Source organism: Hoplias malabaricus, chromosome 2 (genome assembly GCF_029633855.1).
Source record: "Hoplias malabaricus isolate fHopMal1 chromosome 2, fHopMal1.hap1, whole genome shotgun sequence".
In the NCBI taxonomy this organism is placed as follows: Eukaryota; Metazoa; Chordata; class Actinopteri; order Characiformes; family Erythrinidae; genus Hoplias; species Hoplias malabaricus.
In genome coordinates this window covers 64452346-64478245 of record NC_089801.1, presented here as the reverse complement: position 1 = coordinate 64478245, position 25900 = coordinate 64452346, and the positions used below count along the sequence as shown (strand labels likewise).

The window sequence follows — 25900 nt, the reverse complement described above, 5'->3', positions numbered from 1 at the left end:
CGTAGCTGAAGTTAAACTTGTCTGTACGTTTTTATCCACTTTTTTTTTTTACCACAAAAACTCATTTGTAACTCCAATTGTTTTGTTTTGTAGCACTTTTAGTCTTCACTCTCATGCAGTTAGCAGTCTACTGAATTTAGAGTGAGTTCCTACCTAAATAATCGGAAACAGCAAAAATAAGTAAATATTTCCCACCTATGGAGCAGGAATAAAGTGACATCCTCATCTCTTTTTATGACTCTCAATGTTTGGCGGCTCTTTGTTGGGAAAGAGCTTAATATCTCTGACTGAGTCAGTAAACAAGGAACGTCCCTGGACGTTCAAAATATGTCTAAATGTAGTCTGTCCGTCAAATTCCATCTTAATAAGTTAGTTAAGTGGTGACCAATCGATAACGTCAGTGGACGTCCAAAATACGTCTAATAGTCGTCTTTTCAATGTCTGTGTTTGGACGTGTTTTCAACTTTCATTTTCAACCTTAAGAGAACGTTGATTAGACGTTAGTCATTACGTTATTTCAACGTTGAATCAACAGCTAAATGTTTACTGGGGAGACACTTTTTTTTTTTTTTTACTTGTTTACTGACTCGGGGGTTTGTAAACACATTAAACCAGTTTCCAGCATGCAGACAGACTGGAGAGCTAAGAAATTGTGAGGATTCTGAATTTTATAAAACATTTTTTTAAATTACATAGCCCAGAGGAATTTTTACCTATTCCCAAATCTAAAGAAATATCGCTGTGGAACGTGATTTTCTGATGGTAAACTGCCATTTTCAAGTAAAGACCAAATGTTTTTCAGGGAATTTAAAAGGTAATTGCTATACCTATCAAATGTACAGAAGTTAAAGTGATTATATAGAAAAATACAACATATTTCACATGTGATTTAAGTCATACCTATACCAAGGATTAGAACACACCTGCAGTATTTTATACATTTTATTCTTCCCTTCTAGGAATAATGCCTCAGTAGACAGCGTTTAGGACGTGTTAGACAAAGTCAAAAAGCTGTTCAATATGGGCCCTTTAACTGGTGTCCGTGTTGAAACTACACTGCCCATGATGCTCTCTGGCTCAGGCGTTTTTATCTGACGTCCATTGAGATGAGCCCTGTGCCGCGCGGTAAAATAAACGCTGGATGTGTCTGAGAGTTCACAGAGGGAGGATTTTACTTTTCTAATATCTGTTTTTTTTAACCGAGGCGGCGGTAGAAGATGTTCGGGTCTCCGCGCGGTACTCCGGGTCGCAGACAGGCGCCGAGAACCGGCGGCAGGAAGAGCCTCAGCGGCGCGGTGCTGCTCTTCTCCCCGCGGAGAACTTCTCTCGGCGCCGGGTAAACCTCCGCACTCATCGCCGGGATCACTTCCACATTAAATAGATCCACATTAAATCCTTCAGAATGAAATGTGTTCATACAGTTATTATTCATTAACGTGGCTATTACTCATTAACGAGCCTCAAGTTCATTTTGGTGATTTCCAATATTCCGTTCCACCTTAACTGGTTCCACCTTAAATTGGCTTAATTAAAACGTGTCCATTCAAATCAAATCTATTAAGGAGGCTGAGGTTAGGGTCTTGTTTTAATTTTTAATTCCACCTTTAATGGTTCAGCCTAGCAGAGCTTTTAATTCGAATTTGTGTCTTATTTGAAATTGGATTTCAGTGAAATGTGTTTTGTCACGTCTTAGTAAAGGTGCAATAAACGGTTTCAGTGGAGTACCTGGCAGTGTTATTGCAGTTCTTATCTAGCCACCAGAGGGCATGCATTAATAACGTCAAATATTTTACTACTTAGTAGTCCCATTTTCGCCTCATTAAATGTGCAGTCCCCATTTCCACACCGATATGAACCCTGCTTAAGGGAGACATTACTAATTTTAAATGTGTGCTGTAATGTCCTGCAGCCGAGGGACTCCCACTCGAGTTCAGAACTATGCCGCAGTGGACTCTGTTCATTTTGACGTCCAGACGTTTGGATCATCTTTACCTGTTAAAGTGATGGAGGCCCTTACGATGGCGGAAGGTACGTACTCCTCTATTGAGAGACTCTGTTCGGTTCTTCGTGCCACCAGAAATTAGCAAACAATATTTGTATTTATTTTATTGTAATTTTTAAAATTTCTACAAAGTACAGCTCACATGATATGAAGAATCAAACTGGTTTGTAATCGCTAAATAAACCGGTTTATGCTCCGGTTAGCAGGTGCCCCACAGGACCACCACAGAGCATGTGTGATTTGGAGGTGGGTCATTCTCATAGCTGCAGTGACAATTACACGGTGGTGAAGGTTGTGTGTGTTGGGCTGGTAAAAGTGGATTAGACACAGCAGTGCTGCTGGAGATTTTAAACTTCTTAGTGTCACTGCTGAACTTACAATATTTAACCAACCAAAAACATCCAGCTGACAGTGTCCTGTGTCACTGATGAAGGACTAGAGGACGACCAACACACACTGTGCAGCGACAGATGAGCTACTGTCTCTGCCTTTACATCTACAAGGTGGACCAACGAGGGAGGAGTGGACGTAGGGTTTAAAAACTCCAGCAGCACTGCTGTGCCTGATCCACTTGTACCAGCACAACACACACTAACCCACCACCAACAGTTAATTGTCACTGCAGCACTGAGAATAATCCACCACCAAATCATACCAGCTCTGTGGGGACTATTGAAGAACAAGGTGAAAGGGAGCTAGCAAAGTATGCAAAGCAAATCAGCCAGACTACAGTGAAATACAGTGTTAAATGATGTGTGTGTGTTTTGACCCTGTAGCGGATGATCAGATCTCTGTGAAGGTGGAGGATTCCGGCTGGGCCTGGATGGTGTGTGGAGAGAGGCTGATCATTTGGAAGATCTGTCAGACTCCAGTGGCAAAGGTGTGTACCTACAGTAATCTACTCTACTGTACCTTGACACGGGTTCTTTTTTTAGTCATGGTTCAGAGCGAGCCGAGTAGGGACTAAACCATAGCGTGTAAACCTGCGCTGATTGTCCAGAGAGAGTCGTCACTCTACACCACACAACGCAGACGACCAGCACCAACTCTCCATCTGTAAAATCTCCAGCTGCAGCGGTGATCACATTTGTTTTTATCTGACTCATGACGGCAGCTCGTAAAATTACTCTGTGGTCTTTTGAATAGATTCAAACCCTCCTTGGATCGGTGGCTGACAAAAGAATCCAGCGAGAGCTGGACGCTGCAAGAAGGAATGAACAAACTTATGAGTAGTGTAGGACCATGTAGGACCAAAAAACACATATAGTTATACTTTAGGGCTGGGCATTTAATCAAAAATTAACCGAAATCGACATAATGTTGTGTATATAGATTATATAATTTTTGTTTATTTATTTTCACTCATTCATTATCTGTAAGCGCTTATCCAGTTCAGGGTCACGGTGGGTCCACAGCCTACTTGGAATCATTGGGCGCAAGGCGGGAACACACCCTGGAGGGGGCTTTATGTATTTATTTATTTATTATTATTTTTTATTCTGTTATGTCCCCACTGTGTGTTCATATACTGTTCCTTTGAAACCAAGCTGCCAAACTGTAGTTACATGACTCTGCCTCTATCTGCCACATGGAAGCAACCTAAACTCTGAGGCCGACCGAGCGACTCAAGCAGCTCATACCAAAGAAAAACACAGTGTCTGGGGTTTGGACGTGCTGTGTTTTGACTATAATTAATACGACACTCAACAAAAATCAAATGTAAACGCTGAGAAAATGCAGTTTCAGCCAAAGCACAATCACACACCAAATATAAACAGTGCTCAGAAAACAAGAGAGGAACAAGCTCCCAGCGACGTAAGAAAAAATATCCCAGCTTTAACACTGGAGCAGATTTACAGCATAAGCCTCGTCACTGAGCTATGAGAGTCATAAATATAAACGCAAATAATTGTTCATTAATCGTAATTGTGGTAAAATGTACAGTTAATCGTGATATTGATTTGTGATTAGCGCTCACACCACCCAGCACTAGATATACTCTCATTATGAAATGTACTCGTCTATTATTAGAAACTGTGTCGTCGTTTGACATGTGTTCATTCGTGTTTTCTCTGTTTTTGTAGATGTCCGTGTGCAAGGACCTCCAGCTGGCCCCCAGTGAGTACACGTACAGCGCTGACCTGATCTCCATCAGCTCCTCCAGCCCTCTGGACTCCGCCTCCGTCCAGGTACCACACACTTACATTCATCAGAGGGCTCAGGAACTGTGTAGTTCCCTATGATTTCACTCCAAGTCAATCACACGGTCATGGCTATGTTCTAATAGAGGGTTCTGAGATGAGTCCCATGACACTGATACAGGAGAAATAATGCCTTTTAAATGTCATTCAAACAGACCATTTATTATTTTAATGATGATGTTCTTTATGCTCAATGTGAGTTTACATTTCTGTACATACTTAGGCTGATTCTGAATTAACAGAGATTTTTGTTGGTTCAGGTTTAATGCTTTTAAAACCCAATGCTTATTTTATTTGAGATTAATTTAGTTAGATTTTTAATGACCATTTCTCTTACCATTTCTTGATCTTAAATTTTTTGCCACGTGTTCCTTCTGGTTGCTACAGTCTGTGTGCGTGCTGGCGGTTTCTCCAGAAGGTTTGGCCCGGTTCTGGCCGAGTTTGGCTCATGAGGGAACATACACGGAGACACCTGCTGAACTCGGAGGACACCTGTGCAACTATGTCACCGCGACCAGGGTGAGGAATGTGTCTGCAGCTCTCAGCTAAATTGCTGTGCTGTATTTACTGGGATTACTGAGAAATGCTGATGTAAAAGTTCAACAAAGTGAAAGGGGCTCTATAATTCAAATAAAGCAAACTGTACAGTTTTGATTGTACACAATCAACCTGTGGAGAAAGAGGACATGTGAGATACCCAGTTACCATGTGGGGCCACGAGGTGGCACTGCAGGAGTCTCGTAGTGAAGAGGCTATCTACTTACAGATGAGTTACACACTTGACTCCTCTTTTCAACTCTTATAAAGGGGGCTTGATAGCAGTACAGTGTCAGCAGCTGCAAGGAGAAAACCACAAACAGCATGAATTACCTACAAGGGCTTTTACAAGCATTCCTGGATTACAGCACTAGATGCTACACACACACACACAGGTTTTCTGTAAATCTTAAGAAACTAATTTCCATAATTTATTTCTGATATTGTGTGTGCGTGTTTATATTGTATCTAAGAGAACTATTCTGTGGCTTTCTTTCTTTCTTTCTTTCTCTTCCCTCGTGTTTCAGAGCGGCAGTTTCATTGTGTCTTCAGAGCGTGGGCACTTGTTGCGTGTGTGTGCAGATGGTGCAGGGAAGCTTTTCCAGAGACCTCTGCAGCAGGGGCTGGGAATGCTCTCAGGAATCGGACGCCGTGTCTCCAGCCTCTTCGGCATCCGCGGTCCTCCAGCTGACACATCCGTAAGCATCACGTGTTTCTCGTATTTAATTTACACTGACTTTCAGTGAGGGTATGAAGGAAAATGTAATAAAAACAGAAGGAAAAAGAAAAGATCTCACCATATTCTCCCCCTCGTTTTCACAGGTGCACAGTGTGTTGTGGGTGGCAGACTTGTGTTGCCTTTACACTCTCACTTCGTGTGGTTTGAATAAGTGGGAGGTTGGGGACAGTACGGAGGTTCAGGTTCTGAGCTGGAACGCCTGCCCGAGTCTAACCGACAGCATTGCAGATGCCATCTGGGTGAGGAACAGCGCTCATGCTCAGTACTGTGTAAAATTCTTAGCCATAAACAGAGGTTAAACAAATTTTTATTTATTATTTTGAAGGATTGTTTAATCTCCTTTTAATCTCCTACATTGATGCCCTCTTGAAGAAATACAGTGACATGCAAGTCACCTCACGTTTGCAAAATTAAATGCAAGAGTTAATGCCAAAAAAAGTCCTAAAGAACACAGACTATGTCAATGCAAGTTATTAGTGGTATTATTGGTAAAACTTTGTGTGTTTTCCAGGGCTCTGAAAGCAACTACGCTGAAGTGAAGGAGGGGGTGAACGTGGCCTATCTGGACATGCAGCTCAGCCAGTGAGAAGCTCTGATACTTATTCAAGAAAAATTCGACCTAAAATCGTTTGATTGAATGAAAGATAACAGAAACATGGAACAGCCTTAGATGTTATGGTTGTTACATTAGTGTGTAGATACAGTTTTCCTTGTTTTTGTTTTTTTTCCATTGGTGTTGCTGAACTGATTTGTTGGTGTTGGGTGTGTTTGTGATCCAGTGCTGGTTTGGTGGTTTTGGCCGCAGCGTGGCACCCAGCTGATACACCGTGTTTGGCCTATTTCTGCCTGGTCACCATCCCTGACACCGCTGGACATTCCTCAGACGAACTCTCAGTAGAGGTCACCAAATACAACCCTCCTTTTCAGGTGAACTCTCAGAGACCAAGTCCTCAGCTTTCAACCCCGACATATTAGTATCTTCCTGCTGATTAATAACCTAGTTAAATGTTACAGAGTTTTAGACCTATCAGACAAGTCAAATAGGTTTTAGAAAACTTGGTTGCACTTGGTTTTCCAGCTGTTGCGTGATGTATCAGTCATTCAGTGTAATCAGGGCAGTCTCAGAGTCCAGACTGTGTGCTGATCTCTTGTAAAGAAACAGCTCGACCAAAAATGCCAGCTGTTTCTTTAAAGGAGAAGGAAAATCTGACAAAGTTCAAAATTCTTGGGAACCGAGCCAGTGTCTTCATTATTTCCCTTTCTCAAACCGCCCAAACAAAGTTTTTCTTGGTACTTGTCTCTCGCTCTCTCTCTGTCTCCTTCTTTATTACTCTATTCCTCTCATTCTTCCCCCTCACTCGCTAATCTCTCATTGTCTTTTAATGTCTTCCACTCTCTATCATTTGTCTATCATTTTATTTTATTTTTTTTAATCTCTCTCTCTCATATTAGAGTGAGGAGGAGCTTCATAAAACACGGTTGGTGTTGCCGCGGGCGACCAGTCCTGCAGCGTTTATCTACAATGATGAGCTGGTTTTCGCCTGCACCACTGGCACTGGCCGCGGTGGACTGCCCGAGGAAAAGCTAGCCTTCAGCTCTCCCGGTATGAAGACTGGATGCACCTTTTTTCTTTTTTTGTAAACATTGTTTTCATTTAAAGGGGCAGTATTAAGTTTTTTGTTGTTTAAATGTTTTTTCCCCCAAAAATAGTAATGTCATTACTATGTCAATAAGGTTAAAGTGTTTTCTATGTAAACAAGAAAACAAGACATTCACTCATTTGTCCATATATGGAAACTGAGCCCGAAAATACAGTGTTCATTTAACCACGGCTGGGATGTCACTACTTTGGTCTTATTTACATGTGACCTCAGATTTAGATGGTAGTTTACTCCAAATAATTCCTATTAATTTGAAGTAGAATTTGCCAGATTTGGAGAAAATGATCAAATGTTGCCCTGTTCGTGTCTGCCAGGGAGTAAACAGACTAAATAATCCTGAACATGTACTTTTATATTTGTTTTATTTTGTTTTTTAAAATCCCCTGACAGGAGACCATATCCGTGGCGGTGGAGTGTGTGCCAACCTGCCTGTGTTTTTCTCTCAGAACAACGGCCTGGTGGCTGTGGTGGCCAGAGAGAGCTCCTCCATCCTTCCAGAACACATGGAGGAGTCCCTCTGCACCTCAGTGGCTGGACCTGGACCGGAGGTATGCATTGAGATTGATTTAGATCCTAAAAAACGCTTGAGTATGAGAGACCACCATTTAAAATATGATTTAAACTTTTTTCTGAAAATGTGTTGTGGTCTGTGCAGGGGACTCCACTGGAGACACCCCCCAAAACAGACACAGTGGGGCAAGAGGACAAAACCAAACTGCTGAAACAAGCCTTCCTGCAATTCTGCAGGTAAACATTTAATTTCATTTTTAATTTGTTCCACACGCCGCTTCATTTTACCTTAAGACTTCTAAAATAAACACTTTAAAGGCAAAGTGAAACAGGGCATATGCTGTTGGTTCCACTCTTCTGAATCTATTTCCCAGCACAGCCATAGGGTTTATTGGATGTGTAAAAGAAATCTAACAAAGCTAACCAACACACTGTATCTAGTTCTACGTTATTGGGCACAAAAAGTGGACCAAGCACAAAACTTTTAAGCGTTGAATGGTCTTAACAGCAAAGCATTAAACAAGTAGATAAAGTAGCTTAGTGCCGGATGTCTTTAAATGTTGAGGTCTGGTGGGTAAACCCGCAGACAAAAGAAGAGCCATTGCCGTTCCAATCGGCACTGGCGGTTTCACACGGATGAAAAATCACTGCTACACTTGTATGTGTTTAATGTGGGATTGTTTTTTCTGGGTTTTAATGAGGGATTGAAATGTTTGAAGCTGTGTTCTCTGCAGTGTGATACAGTGTTTTTTCTTGCCACAGACATGATCTGATTGGTGCCCAGAACCTGACGGACGATCTGTTCCCCGCCGATGGAGAGGCAGGGGAACTGGACACCGTGGTGACACAGATTGACCTTGACCTGGTGGACGATTATCCTGCTTCTGACCCTCGATGGGCCGAGTCTGTACCTGATGGTGAGAGAGAAGGGGGAGAGTGTGGGGGTGTAGAGAGCAGGGATGTGCACAGGTAATCGAGTACTCGGTTAAGCCTACTAGTGTCAGTATTTGAAATTCCAGCGTCCGTTACCACTGTATCTTTTGAAGTTATGAATACCTGCTGTTGAAAGAGAGATATCGCGTCTGGCAGCGCTTAAAGGTGATGTTCACAATTTTAATCATAAAACACTTTGCGAAATGGTCCTAATTTGTTTACAAAGCCCCAGTGTCTGTAAATTGTTAAAAAAAAATGTGTCTTGGTCCGGTATACAAGATAAAAGCTTCTGAATATAAACAAACCAGAGAGAACAGCATTTCCCCACAATTGTAGATGTCCCCTTTAAACTCAGAAAACAACAGCGTGCTGTGGGCACTGTGCAGCACCAAACTTGCTTACAACAGTTTGACAATTCCTGTGTCAAACAGTCGCTGAAAACTAACACATCCTGCACAGCTTTCTTATTCCAGCTGAAGGAGAAAATAGACCTAAACATATATCAGTGATGATATGTAGTCCTTCAGTTTTTCTTTTCTTTAAAGAAAACATGAGCCAGAGAATTCAAGACCACAAAGAGAGTAGAAAGGTAAAACGAAGAAAGCTAATGCCATGAAAATGAAACTTGAATGCCTGGGGAGAGTTACATTCATGAGTAGAAAGTGGAAAGTTCTTGTGTGCAAGAATGATGGTGCACAGGAAGGACACCGCTCGACAGTCAGCCTCTGGGGCTCGCAGATGTAACAGTTTAATAATAATAAAAAAATGTGGACAGGCAGTTTTTATTGTCACAGGTTTTGGAATTTAGCATCTCCTGTCAGTGAATCAGTTAACTGCTCATTAACTGACAGTTACTGTTACAGTCCAATATAAATATTGTTTGGAATGCACATCCCTAGTATGGAGAGAGTGACTAATACTTGATGGAGATAGATGTAGAGATGGGGAGCTATGTCCGAATAAGTCTAAGCCCTAAAATCCAGACAGTAGTTGTCGTTAACTGATGAAATGTATTAATTCCTCAGAAAGTGCTGGGTTCACTCTAACCTCCCTGATCCTGCTGCACCAGCTGGAGGACAAGATGAAAGCTCACCACTTCTTCATGGACTTCCTGCTGCAGGTCAGCGTTCTGCATTTTGACTTATGATATTTCCAAAATCCACAAAAATGACCCTCAGATCAAATTATTGATTTAAATTGTGATCTTAGTTTGTTAGTGCACACTTCTTGTAATACGTCTCTCTTTCTCTCTCTCTCTCTCTCTCTCTCTCTCTCTCTCTCTCAGATGGGGCTGCTGGATCGCCTCTCCTCTTCGTCTGTGCGTTCGTCTCCGATGGCGACTCGTCTGTTGCTGTGTGAACATGCAGAGAAACTGTCTGCTGCTGTTGTTCTGAAGAACCATCACGCCAAACAGCCAGAGCTGGTGAACGCTGCCATCCTCAGAGTGCTGAAGAAGAGTGGCGCTGACGTCCCGTCCAGTCTCACGCCTGCAGACGTCTTCTTCAGAGAGGTACAGCACCGCAGTAACAGTAACCAAGTGGCACAGCAGACCAAGTGTTGGCACTGTCTGTGGATCAATTATATAAATCTCCCTCTGTGATGCCTCAGACCCAGAGTTCAAGTGAGCTGACTCTGCACTCTCTATGGGTTGTTGGTTATTAAAATAGATGTGGGTGGTTAATGTTCTCCTGCAAGCGTGTGGAGTTTTACAGTGGCATTGTGTTAGTAGCAGTTGGAAAGGAAGTGGTAGTATTATGTAATAACTAGCAAAATACATGGGTTAAATATAAACCAACATCATAATTTTTCGTTGATTATCATCATATGTTTTCATAAATAGCATTGTTGTTCATAGCATTTGTTCTGCTGTGTGTGTGTGTGTGTTTGTAGGTGTCTCAGATTTCCTCCATCTTTTACTGTTTGCTGGATGAGGAGGAGAAGTGTCTGAAGGAGAATCCTGTGGGCTCTGTGAAATGGGCTGAGGTGGTGCTCAACATCAACACCATCATCAAGGCAGGATCCCAGTTCCTCTCTCTCGTTAATTTAACCTCCACCCACAGTGAAGTGTGTCTTCTAAAGTATAAGTGTGTATTGTGTTGTTTTCAGGACATGCTGCAAGCAGCGGCACACTACAGAGAGACCAAGGCTTCTCTTTACAGGGCAGCAGAGAATGCTGCTCCAGAGCCCGAGTACATTCCTTGGACAGGTAACTCCAAATGTGTCAATATTCATAAACAAATATTGTGAATATTAAATATTTTAAACTATTTCAATCTTATCAGTAAATATCCTGCATGATGTTCCAGTAGAATATAAGTAATGTTCAGGAGGCCTCATATCACCCTACATCACTGTCCAGAGAACTTTAGAGGTGGAGGAAAAAACCTCCTTAATTTTCAGTGGAAGTCGGTGTAAAAAGATTTTATTCAAAACAATTTTGGAGCGTTTCTATTGGTTCATTCGTCATGAAATATTCACACAGTTGAAGGACAGCTGCCATGTTCAAATGACGTAGAATGTGTTTTTCTTTGGACCGTGATGATATTCAAAATGGTGGTCAAATCTCAAGTCTGATCAAACAAGAAAATAATTACACTATTATTAATATGAACCATGTAGGAATTGTTATATAAATAAAGTAAAAAAAAATAATTCAGGAACTTGTTCCTCTAGAAATGAATATATTATATAAAATACCTACAAATGTTTGTGGTTCCCAGTTAATTTTATTTCAAATGTATCTTGCTGAGAAGTGATGTTAGGCTACTTTAGGACAGTTGTGTACATATATAAATTGATTGCTATTGGATATTTCTTGTGTTTTGGTCTGTGTTTAGCCTCAGGTGGAGTGGGTGGTGTGCGTACTGTGATTGCGAGGCAACATGAGCTCATTCTGCAGGCCGTGTATCCTCACGCTGAATCGAACCTCCGCGCCACTCTTTGCGAACAGCTGGTGGCGCTGCTGGACTCGCTGCTGTCGGGTTATGTGTCCCAGCTGAACTCGCTGCGTCGCCCTCGGCAGCAGGAGCGCTACGACGCTCTGGAGATGGAGTACACACAGCGGCGCTCTGAGCTACTCACTCCACTGCGTGAGTCACTCCTCACAGCTCTCGGGTCCTACAGGAGTTCCATTTGGTTATAGTTTTAACTCTGTTTTTGTCATGTAATCTAAAACTTCGTCTGAGTCTGGGATCTCAAAAGCTCCTCAGATATGAGTTTAGTTTTATTTTTCCAAGGGCTGCCTTTAGTATTCTATGTATTTGTTTGTAATGTTTTCATTTCTCTATATATTTTTCGGTGTATGTCCAAATAAGCAAACTTTGGAGTGTAGGATAAATTTCATCGTTGATCATGTTTTGCGGTGATGGTTGTTTCAGTGGAGCTGGGTCAGTATCAGTGGGTGGCAGCTCTGGCGGAGAAGTTCTGTGATTTCGACATCCTGGTGCAGATGTGTGAGCAGACGGACAATCAGAGCCGCCTGCAGCACTACATGACAAAATTCGCTGATCAGGTAACTCTCTCTCTCTCTCTCTCTCTCTCACAGAGAGCGAGCGAGCTGCATCACTTTTCATTTTTAAAACTAACATAGTTTTAAAATTGCTGATCTGATATTGAACACCTGTAACAAACCACACCTGACAATTGCCAATGCTCCCACTGTCATGTTGATCAGCCACTAGAGGGCACTCTGGAGTAAACCCTAAATCAATGGCTAACTGAGGGGTTTTTGTTCAAAATGTACAGGTTGATATTTCTTAATCATTTAACTACATTTCAGCTTTGTACCAGTTGTAATTATTCACCTGTACTTGCACATTTTAAGAAGTTCAACTTGCTCTGCAGTGTGAACAGAGACTACTCTGTATGGAGGTGTTCTGATGGTGCTGTTTTCTGTAGAACTTTGCAGACTTCCTCTTCCGCTGGTACATGGAAAAAGGGAAGCGAGGGAAGTTGCTCTCTCAGCCAATCGCGCAGCACCAGCAGCTGGCCAGCTTTCTACAGGCTCATCAGCACCTCAGCTGGCTCCACCACATCCACGTACAGGACTTTCAGAGTGTAAGATCCACAGCCATTTGGAGGACTTGTGAACTCTACACAAATATATTGATTTTATATTAAATAATTATTGGAATGGGCATTACTAGTAGGCAGTGTCGCAATCGCACAGCTCCAGTGTCCTGGAGGTTGTGGGCTTGAGTCCCACTCCGGGTGATTGTCAGCGAGGAGTTTGGTGTGTTCTCCCTGTGTCCGCATGGGTTTCCTCCGGCTGCTCCGGCTTCCTCCCACGCTCCAAAAACACACAATGGTAGGTGGATTGGTGACTCAAGTGTCAGGGGGTGTGTGTGTCGCCCTGTGAAGGACCCCCTCTAGGATGTGTTCCCAACTTCCACCCACTGATTCCATGTAGGCTGGACTGGATAAGGGTTACAGACAAAGAAAGAATTAATTATGATTGATTGCATTGCTGGTGCATTAAGTACAGTTTCACAGTTGTTTTATTTTCTCAAGTTTGAACCCATTTTAATATAAAGGCTGTGTATAGGATTAGTTAATTTTACTACACAACTGTTACAGGGTTTGTTTTTGTTTTGTTTTTTTTTTCTTCCCCAACCCCCCCAATGTCATTCATCACTGATTCCACCAGTCAGTGAGTGTCCCCTGTTGAATGAAGTATGAACTCTGAGAAACTCCAGAGTATCAGGTCTGGAGATTGCCCTAGTTGTCCTTTCTCACACACACACACTGATGTGTTCTTGCAGCAGGAAATGTTCACTAGGTTACAGATTGTGTGTGAAAGGGGCTTAGGACTCCCTGCCTTGGATAGCTAAGGTATCATCAGGTATCAAACGGTTAATTTCCTAGAGATAGTACCAACATTATACCACTGCCACTCTTTCTTAAAATCATTTTTTGACGTAATTTGAAAGCCCAGCCTGATGTTTCACCATGCTTCAAAAAGTTTTGACAATATATTCCTATTAATTTTTTTTTTATTTTTTTTTTGTAATCCTATGCTTGTCCATCTGCAGGCCCACAGGACCCTGCACAGTCAGGCCAACATGGAGACAAGATACTTCAGCAAAAAGAAGACACTGCTGGCACTCAGTAAACTCACAGCTCTGGCCTCAGACATGCCTGAACACCTGCAGCACAAACAGCTGGGCGGTCAGTCACTTACATTACAGACACTGCCGTTCTTCCCTAATCTGTCCTCCACGGCAGACTGGGGTGCGGTTCCATGTAAATTTAACCATACACATGTTTGGTAAGACATTGCTTTTCACCAGGTCAATATGAGCCTCTTGAGATTGTAGTTCTTAGTTAAACAGGAAACTCGTGCATAAATTCATACACTGAACCTTTTAATGATTGATTTTGTTAACTCAGTGTTAAATGTATTGTGTTTGTTTGTTCAGATATTGTGGAGCAGGAGCGTTTCCTACTTCATCAGGAGACTCTTCCCAAACAGCTGCTGGAGGAGAAACAACAGAATCCAGACACCATGCCTTTACTGAGTGCACACAACCTTATTAATGTAAGAACTCGCACACAGAGGTTAATTTTTATACCTTATATATATATTTATTTACACACACACACACACATATACAGGGGTTGGACAATGAAACTGAAACACCTGGTTTTAGACCACAATAATGTATTAGTGTGGTGTAGGGCCTCCTTTTGCGGCCAATACAGCGTCAATTCATCTTGGGAATGACATATACAAGTCCTGCACAGTGGTCAGAGGGATTTTAAGCCATTCTTCTTGCAGGATAGTGGCCAGGTCTCTACGTGATGCTGGTGGAGGAAAATGTTTCCTGACTCGCTCCTCCAAAACACCACAAAGTGACTCAATAATATTTAGATCTGGTGACTGTGCAGGCCATGGGAGATGTTCAACTTCACTTTCATGTTCATCAAACCAATCTTTCACCAGTCTTGCTGTATGTATTGGTGCATTGTCGTCCTGATACACGGCGCCACCTTCAGGACACAGTGTTTGAACCATTGGAGGCATATGGTCTTACTGGTGCAATGTGCAATTAATGAAGATTGTCCACCAGGCTGCTCTAATTTAGCCATGAAACCTCCCACACTAAAATGACAGGTGTTTGTTTCATTGTGTGTGTATGAGTATGTTTTTTTTTTTTTTTTTTTTTTTTTTTTTTTTTTTTTTTTTCTTTTCCTCCATATTTTGACATAACTTAAAAAATGCACTCTCTCTCTCTCTCTCTGTCTGTCTCTCCCCACTGTAGTTGTACATATGTGATGATAACCGTGGCGCCAACGAGTACGACTTTAAAAAGGCGCTGGACCTGCTGGAGTACATAGACAAGGTATTCCTGGGAAATGTTTGATGTTTGTTTTTCGTTTGTGTGTTGGTTTCCCCTGATGCATGGTCTCTGTCTTTGCAGGATGGTGCTGTCGATATCGAGGCTTTGAAGCGTGAGATTTTCAGTAAAGCTTTGAAGAAAGACTGGAAAGAGAAGTAGGACACCAATATTTTTTTAGACTTCTCATTCTAAACCAGTGTGCATTTGATTCAGTGATTGATTGATTAATTGCTAATTGATTGCTTTGTGCTGATTTATTGATTATAGCTGGTCAGCTTTGGATGGTACTGATGACCCTCTAGAGGTGGCCAAAAACAGCATCTTTGTAAAAATTCTCCAGAAATTCATTCAAGAAGGTGCTGTTATCTTTTTTATTATTATTGTTATTATTTTCAGTTTGAATTTTTAGTCTAATATCAGCATTAATTTAACTAAGTTTATTAATGGGTTGTGTTTAGGCCACAACAGTCTTAGGTTTATTTGGGTCTTTAGTCTGTTTTTACATATGTTTGCCTTGTACATTAAGCTAAATTGTTGTGCGACATCTTATTAAAGGTTAGTTTGGCCAAACAAAGTAATGTATTTCCGCAAACCTCAAACATGGGTCAGCCAAGACATGTCTATTGTCTTAAATTTGCTGCTTTAGTTTTGCACTGGAACTACAAACTAATGTAGCTTGTTTACCCCAATTTGAATCTTGCAAACAGCATCACACTGGCCTCAAACTAAGTTGTTAAGTGCTCTCTAAAGTCTCTAAGGACTTAATTATTAAGTCCTTAAAAAATGTGGGTTCTGAAACTGTATGATGCACAGAAATGGACAAATGAACATAACAATTGATGAACTATAGTGCCTTTACACTTATATTACTTATCAGCTACATTAACCTTATAGCTCTAGTGCAAAACGAAAGAATTTCAGACGCAGAACGTGTCTTGACGGCTTGACATTTGGAAAACTGTGAATCACAAAGTAAACCTACAGTTCATATGAATGGTATAAATTTTTCAATAGTTTCCTCTTCTTTACTCTGATTTCCATGTCTTTGTGTGTGGGTCTTTTTAATTGCCATGCCTCCTGTTTCTCACCCTCTCACCCTCTGTGTACTCAGGTGTTTCTCTGCAGTCATATCTGCCGGATGTGAAGGATCTGCTGCAGGTGGAGGAGCTGGAGTGCCTCAGATCTAAACCGTTCTTCGAGTTCCTGCTGAGAGCCAACTATGAGCACTTCCTCCAGTCTCAGATCTGACCTCCACTCCCACATCTCACACTCTCACACCTGTTTATATGGGACTTCACTCTTTTTCTACCATGGCTGTTTATGGCTGCCTTGTGATTTCATTAAATAAATGCTTTATTTCTGTACTCTGTTCCTTCTGTTTACACTTAGTCATTATCAGTATGTTTGACTTTTAGTCCAGACAGAAAAATCCTCTAATGTATGTCCAAATGGGTCTGTGTCGACTGTTTGAGTGTAAACTGTATCACTCCGAAGATGGAGGTTGATACACCCATGTTTTTATTTTGTTGTTTTCAGAGGTGTATATAATGGACGAAAATTATACTTCGAGTTAAAGTACTGTTACTTGGGTAATAAAAGTAATATGACCATTCCCAGAAGAAAACTTGATGACGTATAAATGAATCAATTCCAAAAAAATAGATCTCTCTAGAACAGAAGTGGAATATTTGACATCTTTCAGCATACATTTGTTCAGCTCTACTCTTTTTGAGTCCTTTTGGTCTAAAATGCTATAACTTCAAAGCTCAGACGTGACCAATCACAAAACAGCAAATTTTACCAACAAAAACTAAATATGAATCTCCCTTCTAACCATACTTCTGCTTAAATAAAAATGGTAAGATTATAGAAATTTTTACATAGTAAAGATCCCATAATATGGTGATGTGCAGAAGTAAAAGGCAAATTAGATTCCATTTTCCCTACTCTGGGAATTTTCCTTAGATAGGTGTACTTGGGCTGAACATGGGCTCTGAGAGGATTGGTACATGGGCTATTAATGGAAACAGGTGGGCTGCCTATATCTGATAAATATGGGAAGCATGGGACCACCATAGTGGGTTGTCTTCATTTAGATTGTGTTTTCAGGTGGGCTGCCCATATTGGCCCTTTGTAACTTTGGTGTGAGTCTGTTGGTCCAACATTTAACCCACAAGCTGTTGGAACCCAACTATGCCTTTATGGGCTTCACATGAGTGTGTTGGCTGTTTCGAAGAGTTTAGTAAATGTAAGTCAATTTAATAACTGCAATTTGAATTTTGAATTCAACTTTTAATTACAGCTTGAAGCTGAATTTTTACAATAACAACACCCATTCCTCTAAGTGCTAGATATTGCTTTGCGCTGCAGCTAACCGCTAGTGCTACCACATACAATGAATGATACATAAGATTTAAATGGCACATAAGATCTCATCTCTAAAGTAATATTTGAACTACAGACCTTTGGTCAAATTCTGAATCACTGTGTGACCACAAGCTAAACCTGTTTTTGTCTTTTAGCATAATTTTCATGTAGCAGCTGTGACAACACAACAACTTTGAGTAATTAGCCTCAAGCAAACTGTGAAATGCCTTCAAGCCTGACTGGAACCAAACCACATTCAGATTAATCCAGCTTTGGGTGTTTCTGGTATAAGTGCAGCCAGCCAGGAGAGTGGTCATTTATATAATCATTTAAAAGAACAATCGGAGAGAAAATGCTTTTAAAAAAATACAGTTTTTAAGGGTTAAAAAGTGTCATAGGCCTTGTTAGCTATACCAATTGGTCTCTTTGTCACTACTCAACCCCCCTTCTCTGTTTGTGTTGTAAAGGCAGTAGCTGATCATTTGTCAGTCTCTGTCTCTCTTTTACTCCACGCCTCCTAAAAATAGTCTTGAGGGGTTCAACTGGACGCCTCTACAGTGAATACATGGAGCTGAGTATGTTGTCCCTATATGGCTCTGAGACCCTGAGATAGGTCATCCATCAACAGGATTTCAGTCTGATCTCAGAGCTAGAGACACGCTTAACCATCTACTGCAGGTACAAAAAAATTCCCATCCAATCTTCACATCCCACAGCATCTGGACAGGCATGAAGGACATGCTGTTAGCTCAGTGGAATCATTAAGACCAAGTCTGTTCTATATCAGAATTAATCTCAGTAAGGACTTCTCAACAGCTCCATGTCCTTTCAGACCATTTGTTTTGAGTTGTCTTTTCCCAGTAGAAGGATTTAGGAATTCCCTTCATGTTTTTCCGGGATATCAGTGAAGTAGATAACTGTTTTTTTTTTTACTGAGTACAGTTTTGGTCACTGCATAGTTCCACCTCATTTCACTGAATTGTTTTCACTGGAATTTAAAAGGTTGAAAATTAGAAAAATAGGATATGCCTTCTGTGAGTCAAGCTTTTTGACTGGTGGTGTATTAGTGACCTAAGCAGACATAAATGTAACTGTGATTCCACCAGGTAAACTGTAGATAAATCTCAAGGACTCTAAGTATCCAAGCACTATCTCAGTGATATGTGGCTTGACCCTTCCACACATACTCGCTTACTCATTCACTTATTCTGTCACTCTCTCATTCGCCTGCCCCCTCAGGACAGCCCTCTGGACTGGGTTACCCACTTTTGGAAGCAAAGCTTTACTCCTTGCCGGACGCCTAGGTTGTGTTCACTCCCCTCTAACCCCACCCCCATTTTTTTTTTGACCCAGAAATACCTTGCCTTCCTACACAGCTGAAGTATCCAGTAACATGGTTTACATAAGTGTCTGCCTTATTGATTATTGACTACTGAATCATCCATAATTGTTACAGAATAATTGATATTTGTTACTTAATTATTATAGCTGCTTTATAGTCTACAACTGATTTCTGTCCTCTTTAACTCATCAGATTCTGTTTTTATGGTAATATTTGCACGTATATGTCAACATTAGTCATAATAACATGCAAACGTTTGTGGATTTGTAGCTTCCCCTGTGCTGCCTTGTTGTGTATCCCTGTATAAAAGATGCTCATGGTGATGTACTGAGATTCCTGATCTGTTTCATCATTCATCTATTCATTCATTTTCTGTAAGTGCTTATCCAGTTCAGGGTCACGGTTGGTCTGGAGCCTACCCAGAATCACTGGGTGCAAGGCAGGAACACACCCTGGAGGGGGCGCCAGTCCTTCACAAGGAGACACACACTCACACCTACGGACACATTTGAGTCGCCAATATGTTTTCGGACCATGGGAGGAAACCTGAGCACCCGGCGGAAACCCACGTGGACACGAGGAGAACACACCAGTGGGACTTGAACTTTCAAACCCAGGACCCAGGAGCTGTGTGACTGCGACACTACCTGCTGCACCACCATTCCACCCTCCATTTGATTAACTTAACAATAAAAGATAATGGAAGTGTCTGCAGTTACTGCTTGTCTAAAACATATTTACTCAGCAATTAGAAATGACTCAGGAACTGTTAGAATTGATATAGCAACTAATATAAATGACTCAGTTACTAGTATTAATATTCCGTAACTAATATAAATGACTCATTAACTACTATTAATATTCAGTAACTAATATAAATGATCCATTAACTAACATTAATATTCAACAACTAATATACATTATTCAGCAACAGATATAAATGATTAAGTATCTACTATAAATGACTAAGTAACTATTATGAGACTAATATGTAAGTTATGTAAACTGAGTGTGGAGACACAAACAGGCCCTGTGTCAAATGCCATCAGAGTGAATGAAAGAGACAGAATGTGTGTGTGTGTGTGTGTGTGGCCTGGTGTGTAGAGCTCCATACATGGCAGCCCCAGGCCTCATGAGGCTGAAGCCCAAATAGGGCAAAGGGCCGTGAGCGTAGCAGGACAGGGGGCCGAGGGTCTGGGGGGGGGGGTGTCTGAGAGTGGGTATATAAACTACTGCATGGACTCTGAGGGTCTCTAGGTTGAAGCAGCAGCAGAGCTGAGCTTTCTTCTTAAGCGGAAACAACACAACAGGTAAGACACAGAAACTGGACCAGGAGCAGGATATATTTATTACATTTCCATCATTGAAACAACATGAAGGGATTTGACTCTGGGCCAAGAATCAGTTTGAATTAAACTTCTCAATGGAGTCTGAAAGTTATAGTGAATGTAATTAGTGGTGTAAATAACCAGATAATTTTTCAGCTAGTTGATGGTTTTAAATAAATTTTTATATTGATGCTTTTGGGAAAAAAAAAAAAACCTTGTACTTTACTGAATGTGAAAATATCAGAGCTTCATTTGGTACACTTTCATGGTGAATGGGCTGCTAGAAATATATGTTAATTATGTTAACCTCCATCTGTTAAGATACGTTTTTCCTTCTCCTGTAAACTTACCATTGTGGAGATAGAAGGTTTCAACTCTATATGATTTACACACCTCAGTAAGTATTCTGGACAGGTTTAAACAGAGGTGAAAGGGAATATAATGGGATTGAATAGAGGTGAATTGGAAAATGTAAATAATAAGAGTGTTTCTATAATTCAGTGTCCAGATAAAGTCCATCTGAACTCAGTGGAACTCTCTTATGAAGTTTAGAAGGTTTTTTTTATTATTTATTTATTATTAGCTATTTTCAGCAAGATGTGTTAATGTTCGTACCTGTGTGTGTGAACACTGACCCCTCACCATTTGTCTGTGTGTGTTTGTAGAGGTCTTCAAGATGTGTGATGATGACGAGACCACCGCTCTGGTGTGTGACAATGGCTCTGGTTTGGTGAAGGCTGGTTTTGCTGGTGATGACGCTCCCAGGGCCGTGTTCCCCTCCATCGTCGGCCGTCCACGCCACCAGGTACAACACCAGGAGACCCAACATTAACCCTTCGGTTTAGCTATTAGTGAAACAAGTTATTCATTTTACAGCATTGGGTCAAAACAGTAAATACAATAATAGGCAAGCCTACCCTTTGCCTTGAGACTTAATTTTATGTTTTCTAAAACTGGGCTGTGATATTTTTCCACTCTTCCAAAGCTCAGTCTTAGAAGTTGGTTGCATTTTTGTAGCTAAACTACTGAGGGACAGAATAGACAAACATCTGTGGATGTTTTTTAGGTCAGAAGCGAGAGTGGAGCATGAATTTCTCCTCTTTCACAAAGGTGTTGATAGAGATGAAAGCTCAGGTCTAATGATCTCAGGACTTTGGCAGCTGTTGGGAGTCCTATGTTCATCAAATTTGGAACCACCTGATTTCCACTGACTAAAATATTATTTTATATTGAGTCCCATCAAAAATATGAAAATTAATAATTACTGGAAATAATAATGTGGTGATTGCCACAGTTCTGCATATGACTTTTGGGGGAGGGGTAAGGGGAATTAATTGAAATCGACATTCAGCACTGGTAATCAACATAATCTTGTCTATATCGACTATATCGATTATTTTTATTATGTCCACGCTGTGTGTTCATGTACTGTCTATTTAAAACCCAGACGACCAAGCTGTAGTCACATGATTCTGCCCCTATCTGCCACATGGAACCAACCTAAACTCTGAGGCCGACTAGAGCAGCTCATTCCAAACAAAAGCGTCACATTTGTGGTTTGGACATGCTGTGTTTTTTTAGGTAATTAGGACGACACTCAACAAAAAGAAGTCAAATGTAAATGCTGAGAAAAAAAAACAGTTTCAGCCAAAGCTCAATCACACACCAAATATAAACAGTGCTCAGAAAACAAGAGAGGAACAAGCTCCCAGCGACATTAGAGAAAATATCCCAGCTTTAACACTGGAGGAGATTTACAGCACAAGCCTCGTCACTGAGCTATGAGAGTCATAAATACAAACACAAATAATCGTTCATTAATCGTAATCATGGTAAAATGTACAATTAATCGTGATATTGTTTTGCGCTCATATCGCCCAGCACTAAGGTGGAGTCATGGAAAGTAGCTCCAAGCGTGACATGACAGTGGCTATGTGTTGTCAGGGTACTCACCGTCCCTGTGTCTGTTCTGGTGTCTTCAGGCACGCACTGGGTGGGCATTCAAGACCCTTAGTAAAGGATGTTGATGGCTTGAAAACTTGCAAACTTGCCTCTATTTATAATCATTGTTTTTGTTGTTGTACAGGGTGTGATGGTCGGTATGGGTCAGAAGGACTCCTATGTTGGAGATGAGGCTCAGAGTAAGAGGGGCATTCTGACGCTGAAGTACCCCATTGAACACGGGATCATCACTAACTGGGATGACATGGAGAAGATCTGGCACCACACCTTCTACAATGAGCTGCGAGTGGCCCCAGAGGAGCACCCCACCCTCCTGACAGAGGCACCTCTCAACCCCAAGGCCAACAGAGAGAAGATGACCCAGATCATGTTTGAGACCTTCAACGTGCCCGCCATGTACGTGGCCATCCAGGCCGTGCTGTCCCTGTACGCGTCCGGCCGTACCACCGGTGAGAACACCACCTTCACACATGAAGCACATGGATCTACTGGTGTTTAACATATAAAACCTAAATAACATTACCCTGTTCCCTGTGCTCAGGTATCGTGCTGGACTCTGGAGATGGTGTGACCCACAACGTTCCCATCTATGAGGGTTATGCTCTGCCTCATGCCATCATGCGTCTGGACCTGGCTGGTCGTGATCTCACTGATTATCTGATGAAGATCCTCACAGAGCGCGGATACTCCTTCGTCACCACTGGTGCGTACATGTCTGAGGCATAATGCTTGTGGCTTAAAAGAAACTGGTGTCACATGTCAGAGATGTTTTGTTCCTAACAGCTGAGCGTGAGATTGTGCGCGACATCAAGGAGAAGCTGTGCTACGTGGCCTTGGACTTTGAGAATGAAATGGCCACCGCAGCCTCCTCCTCCTCTCTGGAGAAGAGCTACGAACTGCCCGACGGTCAGGTCATCACTATTGGCAATGAGCGTTTCCGCTGCCCAGAGACTCTCTTCCAGCCTTCCTTTATCGGTACGTACCACCTGGCACCCCTCAGTCAACTGACCAGGCACCTGGTGGGCTGCTTTAGGGGTATAGAGTGGGGAAACCATGCATATGGAAAATATAGGCACATGACAGTTTTGCCAATACTGGCGTTGGAATTCCCAGAGTACATTAAAGCAACATTAGGTAGTATTTCCACCTTAAAATGACAACTCCAAGATCACTGTATTTCTTTAGTGAGCTGTAATAGGGAGAAAAGAGGGCTCTGTAATAGGGCTCTGTTGTTGCTAATCCAGGCTCAGCACAACAGAAACTGCATTATGTATCCTTTGGAGGAGGGTAGGACACCATCCCCACTCTCTTACCCTCGATATCAGGACCTGTAGGGGCAGCCTAGAAGCAAAATTACTAATTCTTACATAGTGCTGCTATAGTGCAACACAGAGGCAGACCCAAGGCACAGAACAAAAGCTTAATCACTGACGACCGTGACAACTCATAGATCTCAGTTAATTAACTGTACTGTATTGTCCTTTGCTTCTCAGGAATGGAGTCTGCTGGCATCCATGAGACGGCCTACAACAGCATCATGAAGTGTGATATTGACATCAGGAAGGACCTCTACGCCAACAATGTGCTGTCCGGTGGCACCACCATGTACCCGGGTATTGCTGACCGCATGCAGAAGGAGATCACCGCCCTCGCTCCCAGCACCATGAAGATCAAGGTATGAGCACAAGCATGCAGCCTCAATGCACATTCCTCCATGAACCTGACATACTGCAGTACTTCAAGCATTCATAACTGAACAAATACTTAATTTACAGCAATAGTTCACAACATTCAACAGGACTTACACTATTAGCACTTTTCCACCAACAGAACTCTGGTTCTGGAACCGGTTCCATTACTGATTCTTGGAACCTTGGTTCTTTCCAGTGAACCGGCTGCGTTTCTACACTTTTAGATGGAAGCCAGGAATACATCATCAGCGGGGGGCGTTGCTGTGGCTGAATAGCCAAAGATAAACTGTTAGAGTCATGACAGGGTCATTGTTTATTCTTTGTTTACCGTGGAGTCAGACCAGAGTGAGATATAACACTGTGTAAATGTTGCCGAGTTCAGAGGCGTCCTGCTGAGCTTGTGAACAGTGGAGAAACATAACCAAGAGCCGTGGCACTGATCAATGTGGTGTCGCGCCAAACACAGCCTCAGAAACACACACAAACGGAGAGTGTTCCTGTTTTATTACTTTTTTTTATTACTGGGCAATAATGCTGTGTGAGGCTCTGAGCTCAAACCTGAGTTACTGAACCTGGACACACCCACGGACAACATCGCAGTTTTTGCTGAAAAAACAACTCTTCTTTGATTCCAGCTGGGAGCAAATTTTTCTGGTTCCTGAAACAGTTAATTTCGGTGAAAACATTTAGTTCACGAACTGGAAATGTTCTGGTTCCTCGTTAGCGGAAAAGCGCTATATCATAATGAGTGGCAGAAATAAGATATGACTTGTTTATTCAGTATATTTAAGTATAACAATGTAATTTAACTTAGTTTTTCTAATGATTTTGTAGAAATTATTTCTGAACTAAAATAAGTACATAACGATTTCAGCACATTTAAAATATACTTAAATTATATTATTTTCACAAGCACCAGTAACGTTCGAAAAGCGCAGAACTAACTGGGCAAGGGTTAGGTCTGTGGCTTACATTTTATTCTGAACAAATGTAGGTCAGTAGATCAGCGAGTCCATCAATAACGGTCTTTCCTCTCTCCTCTCCAGATCATCGCTCCTCCTGAGCGTAAATACTCTGTGTGGATCGGTGGCTCCATCCTGGCCTCTCTGTCCACCTTCCAGCAGATGTGGATCAGTAAGCAGGAGTACGATGAGGCCGGCCCCAGCATCGTCCATCGCAAGTGCTTCTAAACCGCATTTTTCCACCTCAAGCTCAAGGCCCCAGCATACTTCTTGCGGAGACGTGGTTTGCCTGGATTCATCAACCAATAGATCATGACTGTGGTGAAATGAGGAACTACAGACTTTGTGCAGAGGCTTTGCTCGCCATGTAAGCTCAAGAAGGTTCTTCGGATTCACTCAACCCTCGGAAACATTGTCTTCATAAGAAGTAAGCTGAGGCCTTAAGGAATCAGCCACAGCAAACTGCTGGTGCATTGTTGTGGGACTTAAACATTCTCTAAATATAACTATTCCAATGTTATTACATTAATTTAAATAATAATAATAATAATAATACATTTTTTAAAGGGGGGAGGGGAAACATAAAAGCCATCACTTTCATTCACATAACTGTAAGTTAAAGGAGCAAGAAGTAATTTTCTACAGTGATTCTCCTACGTCATGGAACAGCTGTTATACTGACCAGAAATTTTACTCTAAACCATTGTAAACAAGGTCTCCCATTTTATGGAGCCTAAATAAGTTCAGGAACTACAAAGCAGATTGAATCTTCATCTCATGAGAGTTGCACTTTATAGAAAAATGATTTAATTTTCATAAACATCCATTGCTTTTTTTGGTGGTAAAATGACGTATTGCATTTTAACATTCTCATCCTATGAAGGTGATACTCATACCAAATAAAAACAGAAATATGGACTCAGGAACCAGTGGTCAGGCAGAAATAATAACAGTCAGTTAATCTTAAAAAAGTTTTACAGTTTGCTGTAAAATGTGTGTTGTGATTTACCAGAAACTTGAACAGTGGAGAAATGTTCCTAAAGTATTCTCTCACTATTTTAATGGGCCACAAAATGGTCTGAGTGATCAAATCTATTCCATAACATATATTACATAACTGTATTTCGCATCTCTCTGTTCTTTTCTACGTCTCTATGTCCATCCTTTTTTGCAGACCATTGATAAACAGACACAAAAGAATACAAAAAATAAAAATTCAAACCTTTCAAACCTGTTTGACCTTGTGAATTGATGTCTTTGTGTGCATTTCCACATATGGTTTATTGGCAAAAAGCCACCAGGAGGTAATGTTAAGTGCTAGTGGAGT

The 25900-nt window shown here is 41.5% G+C and overlaps 2 protein-coding genes across 3 annotated transcripts; both read left to right on the top strand.

Moving 5' to 3' along the window:
* Positions 1-1074: 1074 nt before the first annotated feature.
* Positions 1075-16493, top strand: nup133 (nucleoporin 133). The gene is made up of 26 exons (XM_066659642.1): positions 1075-1336; positions 1910-2028; positions 2779-2882; positions 4087-4191; positions 4591-4722; positions 5268-5438; positions 5563-5718; positions 5991-6061; positions 6259-6406; positions 6932-7082; positions 7531-7688; positions 7796-7887; positions 8413-8567; positions 9609-9703; positions 9869-10093; positions 10474-10596; positions 10690-10789; positions 11421-11672; positions 11961-12094; positions 12481-12639; positions 13614-13749; positions 14001-14119; positions 14844-14924; positions 15003-15076; positions 15189-15277; positions 16033-16493. Exons 1-26 carry the CDS (start codon positions 1218-1220, stop codon positions 16167-16169), a joined length of 3405 nt encoding a protein of 1134 aa, XP_066515739.1. The 5' UTR covers positions 1075-1217; the 3' UTR covers positions 16170-16493.
* Positions 16494-19893: 3400 nt separating this feature from the next.
* acta1a (actin alpha 1, skeletal muscle a) lies at positions 19894-25789 on the top strand. Of its 2 annotated transcripts, none has more exons than XM_066660827.1 (7): positions 19894-19940; positions 20624-20763; positions 22045-22369; positions 22462-22623; positions 22704-22895; positions 23414-23595; positions 24658-25789. In XM_066660827.1, exons 2-7 carry the CDS (start codon positions 20635-20637, stop codon positions 24799-24801), a joined length of 1134 nt encoding a protein of 377 aa, XP_066516924.1. In that variant the 5' UTR covers positions 19894-19940; positions 20624-20634; the 3' UTR covers positions 24802-25789. The 2 variants fall into 2 exon arrangements, with proteins under 2 accessions (XP_066516924.1, XP_066516925.1); XM_066660828.1 differs by lacking the exon at positions 19894-19940 and adding an exon at positions 20273-20355.
* Positions 25790-25900: the final 111 nt, after the last annotated feature.